This window comes from Rhamphochromis sp. 'chilingali' (assembly GCF_963969265.1).
Source record: "Rhamphochromis sp. 'chilingali' genome assembly, chromosome: 20".
Taxonomy (NCBI): Eukaryota; Metazoa; Chordata; class Actinopteri; order Cichliformes; family Cichlidae; genus Rhamphochromis; species Rhamphochromis sp. 'chilingali'.
In genome coordinates, this window is record NC_137947.1 from 4,555,546 (window position 1) to 4,573,782 (window position 18,237).

The following is an 18,237-nucleotide window of genomic DNA, read 5'->3' on the forward strand; positions in this document are numbered from 1 at the left end:
ACCAGAGATATTGAGAACCCTGTACTTACCTTCTTAATTCCTACGGACACACCAAAAGTGTACTTTTTCACTAGTTTTTCACATTGCTGTAAAAACTCTTTTTCACAACTGTACTGCTCATTTTTTGCTAAATGTATTATTTATAATAGCTGAATGTGAAGTCAACTTTCCAAACACTCATAACAATTACATGTGTTTACCAAACATTAAAAGGCTAGAGTGATGAACACAACAGCTCACATGAACAGTTCAGACTGTGTAGCTCACATAAACATGTAGCACCTGGTGACAGATCCAGGCTATGAAACTGACGTTTTCAACCTCAAACAGTATTTGTTAGTATTCTGAATTATGACAGATATCATTAAAATCTGAAAAATGGTCTTTTAAAATGCCAGTTTTTGAGAGACCGGACTAAATCTAAGTACTTTCAATCTTTATTATTCCCTATCAGGCATATCTTTGACCAATATGGTTGTGGTCAGTCACAGATTCAAACAACAGGTAAAAAGTAGTGTTATACATTTTTGTGTCATTCTACATTTTAATTATTTAGTGTCTTTCATCGCCATTAATTAGATACCATCTTAAAGAAGAAAACAACAAATTCAGTGATGGCGTTCGCTTGCGTTCCATCACTCCCAGCTGTTGTCTTCACTGTAGCAGCTCGCCGTTATTGCTCCCTGTCAGACAAACACACACTCTCCTTTGAAGGACACTGGTCAAATTAATTCAATAAAAGAGAGTCTATGGGGTTTGCTTTGATATGATCCTCAGAGAGTGTGTGTCGCCACGTACAAGGCGGATGGTGTGTTTGCTGTGTGTGTTTTCTCTGCAGACTCTGTGTGTTGCAGCCTGCCTGCAGTGATAAGCAGCTGATGAAAGACAGAGAGAGAGTGCATTACCTGGGCCTGCTGTGTGTTGTTGGATGAGGGGAGTGGGTTGGAGACCATTGGTCCAAAGATATCCAGTTCATCACCAATTGGTGCAGCACCCCCTGAGCCCTTCTCACCCCCCTCTGGAGCATCTAAGAGAGAAACAGGGATAGAAAGACATGTACAGTATCTCCCAAAAATATTTGACAGAAGCAAACAGATCAAGAATAAAAGCAACTCTAGCAACTTCTAAAAACTAATAAAACTTCGGGCTGGATGTCTAAGTGAGGTATATACACAACAATCATGCATATGCTTGTTTTTTTTGTTTTAAAAATCCTCACATAAATTGGTATTTATAAAGAAAGAATGTGGAGCAACAATCTACATATGCACAGGCTATTTTTAGAGTATGCTGACATTAAATGAACTGTATTAAATAACAAAATGCCAAAACAAAATGGCATCTTTTTTTTTTTTTTTTTTAATGGGGACACCACAAGCACACTTGTCAAGTAAAAATTTCACTAAATAGTTTGATATGTGGCACATAATTAACACAAATACACAAAGATATATATATTTGTCTCTAGTAGGACAGAAAGCTGCATCCAAGGACAGTTTTCAGTCTGAAACGATTGTGTTTTACTGTTTAGTCTCATGTCCTTTAGCATCTTTGCTTTGAATTAACTGCCTTCTGTAAAAGCATCTTTTGGCTAACATGGTTGACATCATTATCCGGCTGAGACATCCACCTTGCTGCTTGAACTAGGAGTTGCTTGCATTCACACTCTGCAGGTTTTGATGCCATCAGTAAATACAAATTCACCTTAACCAGTAATCTCTGGGTCTGAAAATGAAGCTAATAAGACACAGTTAAAAACTGCAACATGATTTTTAACATTAACAACTTGTTAAATTCTCACAACTTCACAACAGAATTAAGTTGTTTACAGGCTGAAACAAAAACTGGTCTTTTTGCTCATAGTCACATATCCTACTGGCTGTAGGTCAGGTTCTGTTCTCTGCACAAACAAATGGTGCTTGCCTATTGTTCAAGCTCACCCTCCTGTTATGGTTCTTAACCCTGTTGATGGATTAAGAGGTATCCGGTTGTTCAGTGATGACGCGACGAATCCTACTTCCGGGTCTAAAGTAGTCTGCGTTTAATATGGCTTTTGTGTTGTTAACATGTTTAATGTTATGTATTTTCTTCTATTTGATCTCAAAAAGCTCCTAAAACAGTCAGTGATCACTGTTGACCTCCCTCGGCTTTTATTACCGCTAATCATTTATTTAAGCTCAGTTTTTAAAACCTTACGATGTAACTACAGCCCAGCCCATGCAGCAGTATATGAATGACTAACCTCGTATTGTGGATGGATTATCTCAGTTGTTCTCCTGGCTGAAGTTTGGTCCTTTTACAGCATCCTGCCATGCGATTACATTTGTTCCTGACCACCGAGAACACTCACGTTAACTTTTATCGAGTGGAAAAAAAGTTAGCTTGTTTATATTATGCTAACATAGCTGTGTCGCTAGCGGTCACGTAGCACATCATTATATACCAGCTAGCCCAACTTCAGTAACCCTACAAACGTCACTGCTGTTTAGTTTTCTGTCTTCATTTATGCTGGAAGTGATAGCAGAGCTGTACGTTTTAATTTGTTTCCAAAACCCCGCAGTCAGGACATGCTATATTGTATTTAGATAGAAGCTAGCGAGCTAACTCCCTGCTAACTTCTAACTCCGTTAAATGTCATAAATTCCGTTTTCATGGATGCCTGGATGTTAAACTCAATTGTTACACCTGGTAGAGCAGAACGCTGATCATTTTATTAAAGATGAAAGACAGTTTTTCAACTCTCAGTAATCCCATAGTGATCGTTTGATATATGGACCTGCAGCGGAGTTTAGACCCAGACACGGCTAGTGACGTCAGACTGAACAACCGGATAGAAGGCTCTTAACTGGTTTCTGCTCCTTTGTGCAAGGAGGAACAGGATACGCACTACCAGAGCTACAAAATGACCTCCAGCAGGCCACTGGTGTGAATGTCTCTAACCAAGCAATCAGAAAGAGACTTCATGAGGGTGGTCTGAGGGCCCGACATCCTCTACCCTGATTGGCATTTGCCATAGAATATCAGAATAAGCAGGTCCACCACTAATGGCTTGTGCTTTTCACGGATGAGAGAAGGTTAACCCTGACCACAAGTGACAGATGTGAAAAGGTCTTCCTGAGCTAGCTCCTTCAGTAGCTAGCTATGTCGCAAAATTATTCTTCTTTTGTCCTGAAAGGGTCTGAAGAAGATGTGGAGAACATTATGCTGTCGGTAACATTGTTCAGCATGATTGCTGTTTGGTGGTCTGGGGTGGCATATCCACGGAGGGATGCAGAGATCTCTCGAGGCTAGGCATCAGCACCCTGACTGGCATTGGGTATTGGGATGAAATCCTCAAACCCAACATGAACCCCGGCTAGCTATCGAGCTAGTGGGTAACAGACGTCTCCGAAAACGTCGGAGCGCTTTTGAAAATATGTGGTGTCTTGATAAACTCAGCAGATATTTGAGGTTTACACAGCTACATTCTCGCCTGAAAATATGTTAAACGTTTATTTTGTGACTCAGAAAGAATAATAAGAGTAATATTAAAACTAACTAGCTGCCGCCATTGTTGGAAACTGAGCAGGGCCGCGCTATGAATTCTGGGATACAGCTTCTTCTTCTTCAGGGTTTAACAGCAGCTGGCATCCTTGTACATGCAGTGCTGCCATCTTCTGTTTCAGTCCGTTATTACACTCTTAAATCCTACTACTTATTCCTGCGTCTTTTGGGATCTTACAAAGCTTCAAACGACGCGTTGACTATTAAATTAGTCGTCAACGATTTTGATAGTCGACTAATCGTGGCAGCCCTACTGTCAGCCCACCTGCTCCTGCATGTACTGTAGCAGCATGTGTTCTAATTATCCGGGAGGTCTTGTCTCTGCTTGTCTCCAACTTTGGTGGTATATGATGCAAACCCCCCCCCCACAACAACAACAAAAAAACCCAGAGCCTAGCAAGCTGCCAGAAGCCAGATGAATGACAGCAGTTTCGGAAAGCCAAGAAGACAATGTAATCACCACTAAATATGAATCGTCCCATTATCGTGACAGGTTGATCCACTGAAAATACATCACTCACCATTTCTTCAGTCAGAGACTGAAGACTGGTAGCCTAATTGGATTCAAGTCAAACACAACTTTCCAAACATAAAGAACATTGAGTATGACTGTTCTGAACCCTGGTATCAAACATTTGACAAATTCATCAAAAATTCAGGATCTGAAAACAAACTATCACGATGAGCACAGAGTAAACAAACTTTTATTTTTGGTTCCTCCGTTTGTCATAGGTCTGCTGCATTCATACAAAATGCAGGTTTCCCGAATGCATTCACACTTGTTACAGGACAGTTGTCAAAAATAAGCAAGCACAGATCCTCGATTATCCACCTTCAAAGCTGAACCGCCACAGAACTTCAAGCCTTTGGTGCATTTAGATTATATTCTAAGTTTATCTTGGAGTTTTGTGGAAGACAGTATCATTGCAGAAAAAACATCCAGAATGAGCAGTTCCCATGGTGCTGAAGGGAGAAAAAAAAGTACACTATGTACTGCTGTCATTTAACAGACAAGAGGGAGAGGGAGGGAGAGAGAGAGAGAGAGAGAGAGAGAGAGAGCGCGTGATAAATAGAAAAGAGGGAGTCAACTGGCTGTGTGTGTGTGTGTGTGTGTGTGTGTGTGTGTGTGTGTGTGTGTGTGTGTGTGTGTGTGTGTGTGTGTGTGTGTGTGTGTGTGTGTGTAAGAGAGAGCTCACAGCGGAGGTCATTTATATAACCACAGTGATGAGACATCTATAATTTAGCCTTTTTAAAGTGTGAACAAGTCTGAGCTCTTTTAGCCAGACAGCACAGTACAAGGAAAAGCATTTCCTGCAAGAAGGCCAGAAAGACGTGTTCGACATCCTTTTGAAGCCACTTATTAAACCTCATTTTCAAATTAATGCTTTGTGACGTCCCAATATTTAAGCTAGCGATTTTGCCCTTTATACATTTTACGATCCTTGCGTGTCATTCATGAGCCTGGCTTTGGCTTTCACTGTTAAATCACTTCCAACTTACTTTAAAAAAAGAAAAAAGAAAGATGAATTTGCATAAAGAATAACATCGATCATAATTATGATAACTGCTTTATGGTCTGATGAGAGTGACAGATACAAGTCAGACACTGAGGCAGAAGGGAGAAAAATAAAGATGTGACCCTCCTACCAGTCTGAGCCCACCCCTCCATTACCAAAATTTCATTCAGCCATTGCCATGGAAATGAGCTGCAGGGAGAATAGGGCTCATCATCACTGCCATGTCAGGCACTGCGCCCGCCATCCCTTATTATGGGATGGAGCCGCTTCTTGAGAGCACTCTCAACTTCACCATGGAAACAGACCAATAGTTTAGGCAGGGGGTGTGTTTCATAATCACTCGGGACCCCTTTGCTCTCACTCTCTCTCACACACAGTCTCATTCAGCACGGGAGAGCTGTCACATTAAGGTCAGCACCACATGTGGTAAAATATCTGACTTGATTAAGCTTCGAATTTACTTTTAATGCAATAACCTGATGAGACATATTTATGACAAAACGCTCTGATGGTTTTACCCCATTGGTCAAAAGACCAGATGACTTTACTTCTTTGCAATTGTTAGTTATTCACCAACATCTTAATGCAGCCATGAAGGCAGAGATATGCAAATTCAACCCACTTTCTTCCTCAAAACACAAGTCCCAACTAGGGCATGAAATTAAGTTTTCCCCACTTCCCCTTTAAGTGACTCTGGGAGTCCAGAAAAGAGAGCACGAGCCCGGCTGGTGACCACAGCCATTAGCTGCTGTTACGAAGAGTCATTACAGAGAGCCAAGAGTGGAAAACGGACATGGTAGGAGCAACTGCAGTTGCAATGTGTTTGTTAGAAGATAAAGGAAGAGTGAGAAACCACCTCCTCCCATGTCTCCACTGATGTCAAAGGCTGAAGAGAAAATATTTATTACCTGCTGATGCTGGTGTTGTGAAGCAACTTCTCCAAAGAATATTTATCAATGTGCAAAGTAAGGATGTGCTGCAGTCAAAGGACTCAGAGTAACCAGTGCACCACTATCTCTGGGTTCCTATTTTCCCCCAGTCACATTTATGTAATGTGCAAAAGTCTTGAGCCACACCTCAATTTTTTTCCATGTTCCATGTTCCATGTCATCCTTGTCCTTTTTAGAAATGCTCTTGAGAAGTAAGCATTCAATAGTCTAAGTTTAAGGTTTTCACCCATTTTCAGTGCAGTGCTTGCACAAGCAATCCATGTGAGCTTAAGCACCTCAGATGGCTCTAAACGTTCATTTTATTTTCTACTGTGCCAAAAGTAGGGGATGTCATTAAATAGACCCACATTTCCAACTACATATTTAACATCTTGGACTGCTACTACTATAATATAAACAAGCCACACCTATGAGCCTAGAGCGCTCCCATCTTACTGACTCCATACAGAGCTGAGAATAGTGAAAAAATAAATAAATTAAAATTGGATTAAATGAAAATGAATTTAATAATTCCACTGTTGTGTGAAAAAAAGAAAAGAAAAAAACCCAAGTTGGTTGGTTTGGGGTTGCATGGCTTACACACCACTGCAATAAATCCTGGTTCCACAAATTTTTACTTTTGTTTTTCGACTGTCAAAAAGATGATCATGCTGCTTTCAGCACCATGGACAATAACCGCAGTCTGAGGTTGGGGGAATGGACAAATCTATCTAGCATAAGCATATGCTATAACACCATCATGGTATTATATAATATTACTCATACTATCTTATTCAACCAAGCTACCCCAAGCATAAAACAGATTTAGCTTCGCTAAAGTAACATAAAGACACTTGTAATGTTGCAAAGCACCAAACAAATGAGAGAAGCCCATTAACCACAGGTCCTCAGAGACTGACTGGATGGGTGACTGTATAACAACCACACTCATTTATAGAAATTCTCACTCAGCAATTGTTTCAAGAGTACCAGCTTCTACATTTATCACTCACACATATTACAGCATGAATGCAGATTTTCAACATTAAAGTGGCATCAATGTTTCAATCCTTCACAAAAACAAACCCCTCACTCATCAGATCGTCATCTCAAATCCAGTCTTCATCCTGTTATCCTCTCTCCTTTAAGTACTCTTTTGCTTTGCTTGCTAAACATAATGTAAAATGCCTGCACTCTCAAACTCACCAAAAAACTAACTGCTGCACTGTGAGCATCAACAAGTATGCAGGCACTTTGCACACATGACAGGGAGGTCAGGTCAGCAAGGTCAGGAAGTGCAAATTTCCCAGAATGCACCTAAAGTTTTTAAGGCAAAAGTGTTGAAGGCTCTTTTAGTCAGTTAAATTTAAAATCACAAAGAAAATATCTGCTGAGCTGAACTTCATCTAAGAAAATGTATATAGAATCACGAATTAAATACACAGTGGAACTTTTACACCTTGTCCACTTCATGCTGTGAACATGAGCACCCATTACATGACGAGGTTTGACAGTGATTTTCACTGGCCCCTCCTTCTTGCAGGGTCCTGTGGTGTTGCCCCAGCAGCCCAGTCAGACTTTTGAGCTGATGGCGTGTAATGTAATTCTACATACTAATCTGTCAAACAGCCTCGGCCCTTTGTTTTTATCAATTTCGTTAAATGTCGGAAGCTTTCCATTGAGATTCTCTTCCATGATCACAAAGCTCTGAATGTCATGCTCTACCCCACAGGTCCATTCACAGTACAATATCATGTTATGCTGCCAATGGAAGACAAGATACCGTAGGCATAAAAAGATACAATACTCAGAGCAATCATCTCGCCAAACCACAATGACTGGGATTAAGGGAAGATGGAAGAAACATTCCTCACACCACTAAATGACCACCTCCAGACCAGAGCGTTGATGCACGGCAGGCTCTCTGCATTCATGCTGCTGATTGCACACGCTGAGTCTACCATCTGCAACCTCAGCGAAAATGGAAATTCATCAGACCAGACTATATTTTTCCAGTTACCCTAAGCCCATCACAGCCTCAGATATATTTTCATGGTTCACAGGAGTGGAACCCATTGTGGTCTTCTGCTGGTGCAACCGATCCACCTTAAGGCTGAATATATTTTTGAGTGTTAGAAGGTTTTTCTGCTGAGCACGGTAGAAAAGGGTAGATATCTAAGTCAGAATAATCTTTCTGTCAACTCCAACCAATCTGGACATTGTGCTCTGATCTTTCACTCTGATCTATCCACTCCTAGTACTGTGATAGTAAAAAGGCCAGAAGAGCAGCATCTTCATGAATTCCCCCCCCCCCAAAAAAACAAACATCTGGTGGTAACACAATTGGCTGATAGGTTTCAAAGTGTTTCCACAAATGAAAGCGATGAACAAAAAATTGCAGCCATTATTCAGCTGCTCAACAATAAGACAAAACAAGATATGTATGTCAGATATAGATGGTTACAGCTGGGTAATTGCCAACATGTTAGCTATCACTATGCAAAGGTTAGTTATACTTCTTTGTTTAGTGCCCTTACAGTGCTAACGGAGATTTGCTGCGTTAATGCGGTTATGGCATTAACCTCATTTTAACGAGATTAACGCTGACAGCACTAGTAATTTTGCATTATGCATACTATACTTATATCAAGGATCACTTGGATGATTAAGTGACAACGTTAGCAAACAAGACAACGTTAGTCAGCTGGGTGTAGCTTAGCTACCAGCGACAAATTGTCATGTTAGCTGATAAAGTAATGGTCAGCTCAGTTACCAGCCTCAGGAGTTTGGATAAAATAGCTAACATTAGATATTAAGTGTTGTTGTCCATTTCCAGGCAAAGGTCCTGTTTGGCCAAATGGATTTACTTAGGTATAACATATAGATATTATTAGATATTACAAAATAATTATTACTAACTTGCTTGACACCTGTTGCACAATCCTGCTACCTGTGGGTTCAATCAGCACAAAGGTGAATAATCTGCTAGCAGTTTTTAATTTGCCCGTATGATGCACACACAGAACCGAAAACAAAAAGCTGTGCACGTTGCCAAAGACTACCCAGCAAGGCAAAAAGCATCCAAACACTGAAAGCTTCGTATCAGCTCCACATGGCACTGCTGTCTGAACTACTCTGTCTCACCATTCCTCCTTCAGCTGAGTTCAGAGTACACTCCAATATTACTGAATATGTAAAAACCACTAAAGCCATTCACTAACAAATTTTATCTCATGCCATATTTGTTTGTTTCGTTGTTTTTACGTGGAGTTTTGTTGTCCTTTGTTGATGTTAGTGATTAGTGGACTCCATTTCTAAGGCAGTGTTCGCCAGTGCTGCTCATTTTTGATGCTGGAAGTAGAAAAGAGGCACTGAGGCGAGACGCACTTGAGCGTGAGGATCACGTCCTTTGAAGTTTTGCAGAAAATATGCCATGACTTTTTTCACTCCACTAGCTGTTAGACACTTGAGAAGGTCAGGGAATGCCTCATTTTAAGTTGCCTTACAATGTCTTCAGACAGTAGTTGATAAAATGAATTAGGTAACATTTTCTTAATGTATACAACACACACTAAATAAAAATAAAGAAGAAAAAGGACACTCATCTGATCTCTAACACAGTTTATATACCAAACAGAATCAAACTGAACTGACGAAAACAGACACATAAACCAAAGGAGGTTCTTTGAAGGTTGCAGAGTAATGTAACCAGAGACATAGAGGGAAGGATAAACACAAGAGGCGGGGGGATGCTGAAGGCACACAGCCACATGTTTGACTTATTGATTATGTGTGAAATCTCATCCACTCTACATGGCTGTAAGGTGTGCAGCATTAGTTATTTATAGCAGGGTGACTACTCTCACGTTTCCACACTGCCGTCGGGAAATTTTCTGATCAATGCCATTTTCACCGACTCTCTTTCTGGCAGTGCAGCTTACCCTCACCTCGGTTCGACATAATATGGTCCGAGATCGGGGAAACACAGGGTGATTGCACATTACAAATTTATGGTGAAAACCCTAAAGCGACCCGGGCTGCTTCTTCTGCCTTGTTGCTGTTCAGGATTAAGGTCAACAAGCATGGAGCAAAAAAGTCTGGCGGTTAATGGGCCACTGTCTACCCAAAATGTCACAGGTTTGAATCCAGCTTGTGACCTTTTTTGAATGTCATATCCTCGATGCATTCAATCTTTCTGGCCATTGTGCTGTTGTGTTTGTCAGCAAAGCACACATGTCATTAAAATGCTTTCATGCTGGATATACACAATACCTCTCGACCACCTTGAAGCTGCAAGTCTGAGTATTTGTAAGACTGATAGTAAAAAATTCCAGAGAGAATGTGGTGCATTTGAGCACATGATCTGATGGCAAATTATATCAGATATAAGAAGTTCTGATATAGGTCAGGAGATTTGGAGGCGTTTTATATTAGTTCCTGGGTGATTTGCCCAGTGGAAGCTGGACGGGGCAACTGGAGTGAATTAAAGGGCACCAAATCCCATGTTCTAATATAATAATAATAATAATAATAATAATAATAATAATAATAATAATAATGGATACTTTATTGATCCCCATGGGGAAATTACTTGTTTTTCTCTGCATTTGACCCATTCACTCAGTGAAGCAGTGGGCAGCCCACTAAGCAGGCGCCCGGGGAGCAGTGTGTAGGGACGGTACCTTGCTCAGGGGTACCTCAGGGTAGCCGTTAAGTGGATTCGAACCGCCGACCTTCCGATCATGGGGCGACCACTTTACCTACTGAGCTATCCCTGCCGTAATAGATGTGGAATCCGTAAAGGCAGAAACAAGTCAGTTGTCTGGATTTTGCCTGGCAGTTTTACCCACAGGCTTTGGCATAGAGCATTTGGGTCAAGAAATAGTATCAATCAAAAAAACTGCAGGACCCAACACAGTAAAGCAGATAGCAGTAAAGGTGGGTAAACGGACTCAATTAAATAAGTAAAATGTGAGTTTCTGAGAAGGGAATATTGGACTTTTTATAATAGCTATAGCTCATACTTGCTTTAAAAATAGACTTTGAACAATATTTTAGGTTTATATATTCAATGTAATTTTATTTATAGTGCACCAAAAAACAACAAGGAGGCTCAAGGCGCCTTATATTGTAAAGTTTTTTGAAGATCTGATCCCAATCATGTGGTGGTTTTGTTCCTTTTCCTGTTCAACTGTTGGTCACTAGCTGATTTCACTGATCCTCATCCTATTACTCAAACTGCTACTTTTATAGAAATATTTTAAAATATTAAATTACTTTAAAAACTTTCCCCATTTTTCACAACATTTTTACAACTCTTTGACGTCACAAAAAAAATAATGAAAGAAATTAGCCTGGATGCACTCTCACTTTTCTTAATCATTTCATGACCTCCCAGAATTATCTTGTAATCCTCCAGAAACTGGTCCAAAAACCCAATGCAGTGAACTACTGAACTTAACCTGACAACTATACTTCAGTTTTTTGAGAATACCACAATTTATGAAATGTTATCCCCACATCCATTCATCCATCCACCCATTTTTGACACTTTGGGATTTGGGTCACGGAGACAACAGTCCAAGCTAAGAAACCCAGACTTTCCTTACCCCAGTCACCTCCTGCAGCTCATCCGGGAGGACACAGAAATGTTCCCAAGCCAGCTGACAGATATAATCTCTCTATTGAGTCCTGGGTCAGCCCTAGGGCATCCTCCCAGTAGGACATGCTAGGAATACCTAGGAGACATCAAGGAGGCATCCTAGTCAAGTGCCTGAACCACCTCAACTGGCTCCTTTCGATGTGGAGGACCTGCGGCTCTACTCCGAGCCCCTCTCAAATGACCGAGCTCCTCACCCCATCTATAAACTCATTTCAACCGCTTGTCTCTGTGACCTCATTCTGTCTGTCACTACCCAGAGTTTCTGACCACCCAATCCATCACTCGATCTCATGGTCCACTCTCCCCTCACTTGTGAACAAGACCCAGAGACACTCAAACTCCTCCACTTGGGGCAGCAACTCATCCCTCACCCAGAGTGGGCACTCCAGCCTTTTCACCGCCACAGCGGAGTCATATCAGCCCTTGAAAGTCTGACATGAGTGCTGAGTTTCAAGGGCTTTAATGAAAGCATTAGGAATTACATCCACTGTTATACATACTTCCCCATTTTCAGAGGCTAAACCATAAATGGACCGAAATATAATTTTAAATATAAGGACTCTTTGTAATATACGGATGAAGCTCTTTTGTAGTCAATGACTGCCTAAAGTCTAGAGCCCAAGGACGTCACCACCAAACCACCAGCAGAGACACAAAGCAAAGCAAAGAAACACAAGCAGACAGTTGCTGAACTAAAAACAGGGACACAACCACAATTTCTCTGAGACAGATCTCAAAGCGAAGGATCTGTAAAGACTGTGTCACAAAATACCAACAACACAGAAGTTTTACTTGCAATGAATTACTTCCACTGTACTGTGGTACTGATACCACTATACTAACCAGGCTAACAGCATATTATAAGCCGTGAACACTTATGTACACGCTACATCATATTTTTTTCTTTGTTTTAACAAATTTGTAAGAATTTCATGCAAACACTTCTGAACTTTTTCACTATTGGGTATTGTGAAAAATAAATCTAATCCATTTTGGAAGACGTCTGTGGAACAACTGAAGCGCTGTGAATACTTTTTGGATACGCTGTGAGTCCACTTGTACATTTCAGTGCATCTCTGATGTTCACTTCTAGTCTGGAAAGTGGTTATTTGCTTCCATTAGGAGCTCCTGAGTGTTCTTCTTGTAGTTTACTTTTTTCAGCCAGGACTTCACATCCTTATTCTTCTGTGGCTGTGAAGCCTTTAATGCCCTTGAACATTTTTTAATGTTATGGCCTAAAATGTAACAGTCCAAAAATGTGTCTAGATTATCCCCCCTTCTAAATTCAAACTATAGCTTTGTGGCTTTTACATGTTGTTGTTGAGTGCTTTATATAAAACCGTCCCAGTTGCTAAACATTACTGGAATATCACAACTTCCCTGGTCTTTAAAACATGTGTAAATATAGTAGCTATATAGTATCTACTATTTTTAACATTTACTTGTTTTACTTGTTAAATCATAACTGGCTTTTTTGTTAACACTTGTATCATTTGTGAATTTATTATTTTCTCTGTTGGTTTTATACTACACCACATGTGTTAGTAGATTGCTGCCCACAGTAGGCATTAAAGTCAGACCGATTGTTGGTCAGACCCCGAGCGCTTTAGAGTCGATACGTGTTTGTTGTTTGCCAATATCAGGGCTTAAAGCAGGGACAAATTATATATTTTGGACATGAATTGAAACTGCTTGTGATTAGACAACAAACAAAACACCAATGGAAGAGACATGTAGAGGATTTTCAGAATCAGTTTTCTGTCTCTTGCTAAATGTTTATGCTTCAATTTGTATCTTTTTTGCATCAGCAGATAGTGGAAATGTCTCTATTTACATAAAAGAAAGAGAAAGTGAAGCAGAATGCAGGAAAGATGAGACAAATATTTATTTTTCTGTAGGATACATTTTCTCATGATATAATCCCAGCTGAGCCAACACATCACTTATTTGAACAAGTTTAATCATGCGCGTGTGGCCTTTGTGTCGTAGTAAATTGATTTTTTTTCAATAATTTATCCACTTCTGGAGTTCAGCGAGATTTCTGTTCATGTCCAAAACTTTAGACATCTCTGTGTTTGGCGTGATTTTGAAGAGTCTTTATTGCGTGACTAAGAATGAGAGAAATCTTGAAGGACATGCGAGGGCTTTAAGATTAGTTAGACACCAAGCAACAAAACTTATGTGGGACTCAGACATCAAATATTGTAATGTTGTATCTGCTGATCCTTCTGCCATCTCTCTCTTCCATGGTTATGAATCTGCATGTAAAAGGGGAAGGGATGCTGCACCACTAAGGGCAAGATGTCCCCACTTCTTCGATGTATTGTCAGTCTGCCCCAGGGCAGCTGTGGCTACAACTGTAGCTTGCCTTCACCAGTGTATGAATGTGAGAGTGAATGAATAGTGGTATTGTAAAGCGCTTTGAGGGGTCCCGAAAAGCACTATATAAATGCAATCCATTATTATTATTACTATTTTTTCTGTATAAGATGCTAAACTGGTAACACAAGCACAATGAATCATGGCCATCCCAGAAATCATGACCCATTTCAGAAACACAATGCGATCGTTGCCAAATGTAAATCCTCGCATTTACATTACATGAAAGGACCGTCCACAGAAAATGCATCACTCGCTGGTTCCTCAGTCTGATACAATTAGGCTGCCGGATTTCAAGTCAAACACAACTTTCAAAGCTTCAAAGAAGCTTTACTTTTTGATGCTTGTCTTTGACGCGTGTGGTTTCTTAACAGCAATATGCAATGTAATGAGTCTACTGATGTGAAACAATCGACTAACTAGCCCATTAGATCACGATGATGATGTGAAAACAAAGACAAGATCCCTGCTTCAGTGCATTTTTCAAATTACTGCAAACTTTTTTACACCACAACATACACTTTTTTCAAAAATCTTTTTTTTTCCAAATGAAATGTGGTTCCAGGCTACATTCACACATGTACGAGCAGATGTTTTCTATGGGAGAGTTAAAAAAGACAAGCAAGAATATTTACCACAGGCATAATTACACATAGTCATATATTGTCCTATAATGATCTAAAACACCAGAACGCTCGAGAATTTTAACCCCTGTATTCAGCTGATGACTCAGTCGAGGATATCCATTTCCTGTGGTTACCACTCACATCACAAAATATCCAGTAAAACCTGCTTCATTTTACTTTGTCTTACATGCTTGATATCTGCATCGGGTACATCAGTGTGTAGACTGTTCGATGGTTTTACCTGTAGGCTTACATGGCTGAAGTCACTGATGCATTAACAGCCAGATGGTATACCAAGTCATCAAAATGTAATGAAAGTCCTCTCTGCATGATCCAAATAAAGCCTGACGGCATGAAACCTCCCTCTGATAACGTCAGACATTACTTAACCTCCAATCATTGCTATATCAATCAAAAAATATTATAACATCTTCCAACTTAAGTAGTTTAACAAACATGTCAGAAGCATTAGGCAGACATTTAAATACAGTTTGACAAGTCAGCATATAGCCTAAGGTTTATTATCCTGTGAGCTGTAAGAAGGCTGTTTATGGCTTACCCAGACCCAGCAGGTCCACGGCTGACTCTGTGCCGTTCTTAGGACTGCCTCTGTACTCTGCCTGTTGAGGAGAACAAAGAGAAAAGAGAAATATATATATAATATTGATATAAAATATAATATTTGATTTGTTCAAGCAGGGTATTTGATCAAAATTATAACATTGCTAGACTGTAGATGGTAATTACATCCATAGAGACTAGACCTTTCACGATTCTGTATAACAATCCAATATTGATCCTTATTAAAAATACTAGATTGGATCATCAATGAGAGCAACTGGCCCTAAGATGAGTAATCTCCTTTTAATGCAGCTATAGTCTGCAAACCTTTTCTACTGCAAGTTTGTCAGGATGACTTTTAGTTAATCATATCCTCATTATATGGGCCATCGAGTACATTCTGTGACTTCCACAGCAGAACCAAGAAGTTGGCATTTTGACTCACCCTACTAACATGACCTCAACAATTCTATTACATTTGATTTCAGTGGAGAGTATGATTTCATCTATGGATCCTGAGGCAATTTTGACTGCTACGACACTACATGTGTCACGGACCCAGTTCCAGGGATTCGGGGTCCGTGAGCAGTGTGGACTACTATTGTAGTTATTATTATTATTATTATCATTATTGTGGTTGTTGTTATTATGGTTGTGTCTGCTGTCCTGTTTTTTCCGTGTTGGTGTACTGTCAGGTGTTTAGGGGTGTGTGCTTGTGTATGTGAGGGTGCGGTCGTGGCAGGCACTTTTAGGCCTGGTGGGTGTGGCCCTGCCAGCTGACCGGTCCCACCCAGGAATCCACACACACCTGGCGCCGATCAAGCCTCGTCAGAGGAGCTTCAAAACAGTGTGGCTGAGAGCTCCTCGACGCTGGATCGTTGAGTGACTTCCCGTCAGTCTTAAGTGTATTGTGCAAGGTTAGTGCAAGTCTACTGTTAGGTTTTGTACTCACGGCTGCCTTTGGTATGCGTGTTTCCTCAGGAGGAATTGTGGCGACCAGGAGGCAGCACACGGAGAGTACACAGGGAACGGAGACAGAGCACGGAGCACGGGATAAAGGAGAAGACACGGAACGGGAGTTGGGATCGCACGGGGGGATTTATTGTTGTTCGGATTGTCACCACTGTAAATAAACACTGTTGCACTGTAGAGTCCTGCATTTTGGGTCCTCCTTTCCCCACATCCCCACGGTCTGCCAGCGAGACCGTGACAGAACGATCCAGCCATTATGGGCCCAGCGGACTCAAGGACCGTCTCACAGGAGGAATTGCTCGCCCAGCTCTGGAAATACTGTCGGAGCATTATCCAGGCGGCAGATCCACATCAGAGACACTTACAGGTCGTATTTTTTGATTCCTTCTTATCATCAATCACCTCATCTGTGAGCTTTTTGGACATTAAGAGACTAATTTCGATTATAACCACGCTGAGGGAAAGTTCCTGTTTTGAGCTGTTTGGTTTGGGCTGTCCGGGCGAGGAGGATATGGCAACCTCCCTGGGAGCCCTTGCTGCCTATTTCTTTTTTCATAGGCTGATAGCCTCCCCGCCGTCGCTTGCAGCTCGCTTGTTGGACCCTCCATTGCGGGGGAAACGTTTCACACGCCCTCTGCACCTCACCACATCTCCACTCACCTCTGCGGCACCTGCTGAGTCAGCAGACCAAGGACCGGCAGCTCAAAATCACGCAGCTGCTCTCCTGTCCGGCCGGCTGGTGGAACCTCAGCCTGATACGCTGGCCCCGGCATCGTTAAAGAAGCGACGCTTGCGCCGCCGGCGTGCCTCACCGCAGTCAGACTCTAAAACTTTCCAACAGCCGGCTGTGGTGAGTCATATGGACAATTCATCTTCATTCACCTCATCTGTTTATTCACGGGACTGTGTGAAAGCTAACCTCGTAGCACAGCCAGCTGCCCAGCCTGTAGCCGTAGCACAGCCAGCTGCCCAGCCTGTAGCCGTAGCACAGCCAGCTGCCCAGCCTGTAGCCGTAGCACAGCCAGTCCAGTCAGCCTCTCGTCTTCATCCTCAGTTGGAGGCTGATATGCCTGCTGGAACTACCCTGCCATTATGTCACCCGCCTGTTGTTTCTACATCGCTGTCCAGTCTACCACGAGTAGCTGCCGCACCATTATCACCTCCGCCCTTTGCAGCTACTTCTCCACCAGCGTCCCATCAGACTGCAGCGACCGCAGAACTCTCGACTTCACCATCCACATCACCCGCTCGACCGTCATCTTCGCCACCTGCAGCTTCCGCATCGCCATCTTCACCTCCGGATCAACGACCATCTATACCCGCGTCGCAGCCGGAGGAGCGGCTCAGCGAGCGGGAGGAGCCCGCGTCGCCAGCTGTGGAGCTCAGCGAGCCGGAGGAGCTCAGCATGCCCGAGCGGGAGCTCAGCGAGCGGGAGGAGCCCGCGTCGCCAGCTGTGGAGCTCAGCGAGCCGGAGGAGCTCAGCATGCCCGAGCAGGAGCAGCTCAGCGAGCAGGAGCAGCTCAGCGAGCAGGAGCAGCTCAGCGAGCCGGAGCAGCTCAGCGAGCCGGAGCAGCTCAGCGAGCCGGAGCAGCTCAGCGAGCCGGAGCAGCTCAGCATGCCCGAGCGGGAGCTCAGCGAGCGGGAGGAGCCCGCGTCGCCAGCTGTGGAGCTCAGCATGCCCGAGCCGGAGGAGCTCAGCATGCCCGAGCAGGAGCTCAGCGAGCCGGAGGAGCTCAGCGTGCCCGAGCAGGAGCAGCTCAGCGAGCCGGAGGAGCTCAGCATGCCCGAGCCGGAGGAGCTCAGCATGCCCGAGCCGGAGGAGCTCAGCATGCCCGAGCCGGAGGAGCTCAGCATGCCCGAGCCGGAGGAGCTCAGCATGCCCGAGCCGGAGGAGCTCAGCGAGCCGGAGCAGCTCAGCGAGCCGGAGGAGCTCAGCATGCCCGAGCCGGAGGAGCTCAGCGAGCCCGAGCCGGAGGAGCTCAGCGAGCCCGAGCCGGAGGAGCTCAGCGAGCCGCCAGCAGAGGAGCTCAGCGAGCCGCCAGCCGCGG

General features: G+C 42.7%; 1 protein-coding gene across 4 annotated transcripts in view; it reads right to left on the minus strand.

Moving 5' to 3' along the window:
* The window catches only part of smap1 (small ArfGAP 1), a 162,343-nt gene that overhangs the window by 40,013 nt on the left and 104,093 nt on the right, over positions 1 to 18,237 (minus strand). For all 4 annotated transcript variants that reach the window (XM_080869346.1, XM_080869345.1, XM_080869348.1 and 1 more), the window contains 2 exons: positions 15,216 to 15,276; positions 906 to 1,027 (listed from right to left, as the gene is read on the minus strand). In XM_080869346.1, the coding sequence (XP_080725472.1) occupies positions 906 to 1,027; positions 15,216 to 15,276 (183 nt within the window). The remainder of the gene's footprint in view (positions 1 to 905; positions 1,028 to 15,215; positions 15,277 to 18,237) is intronic.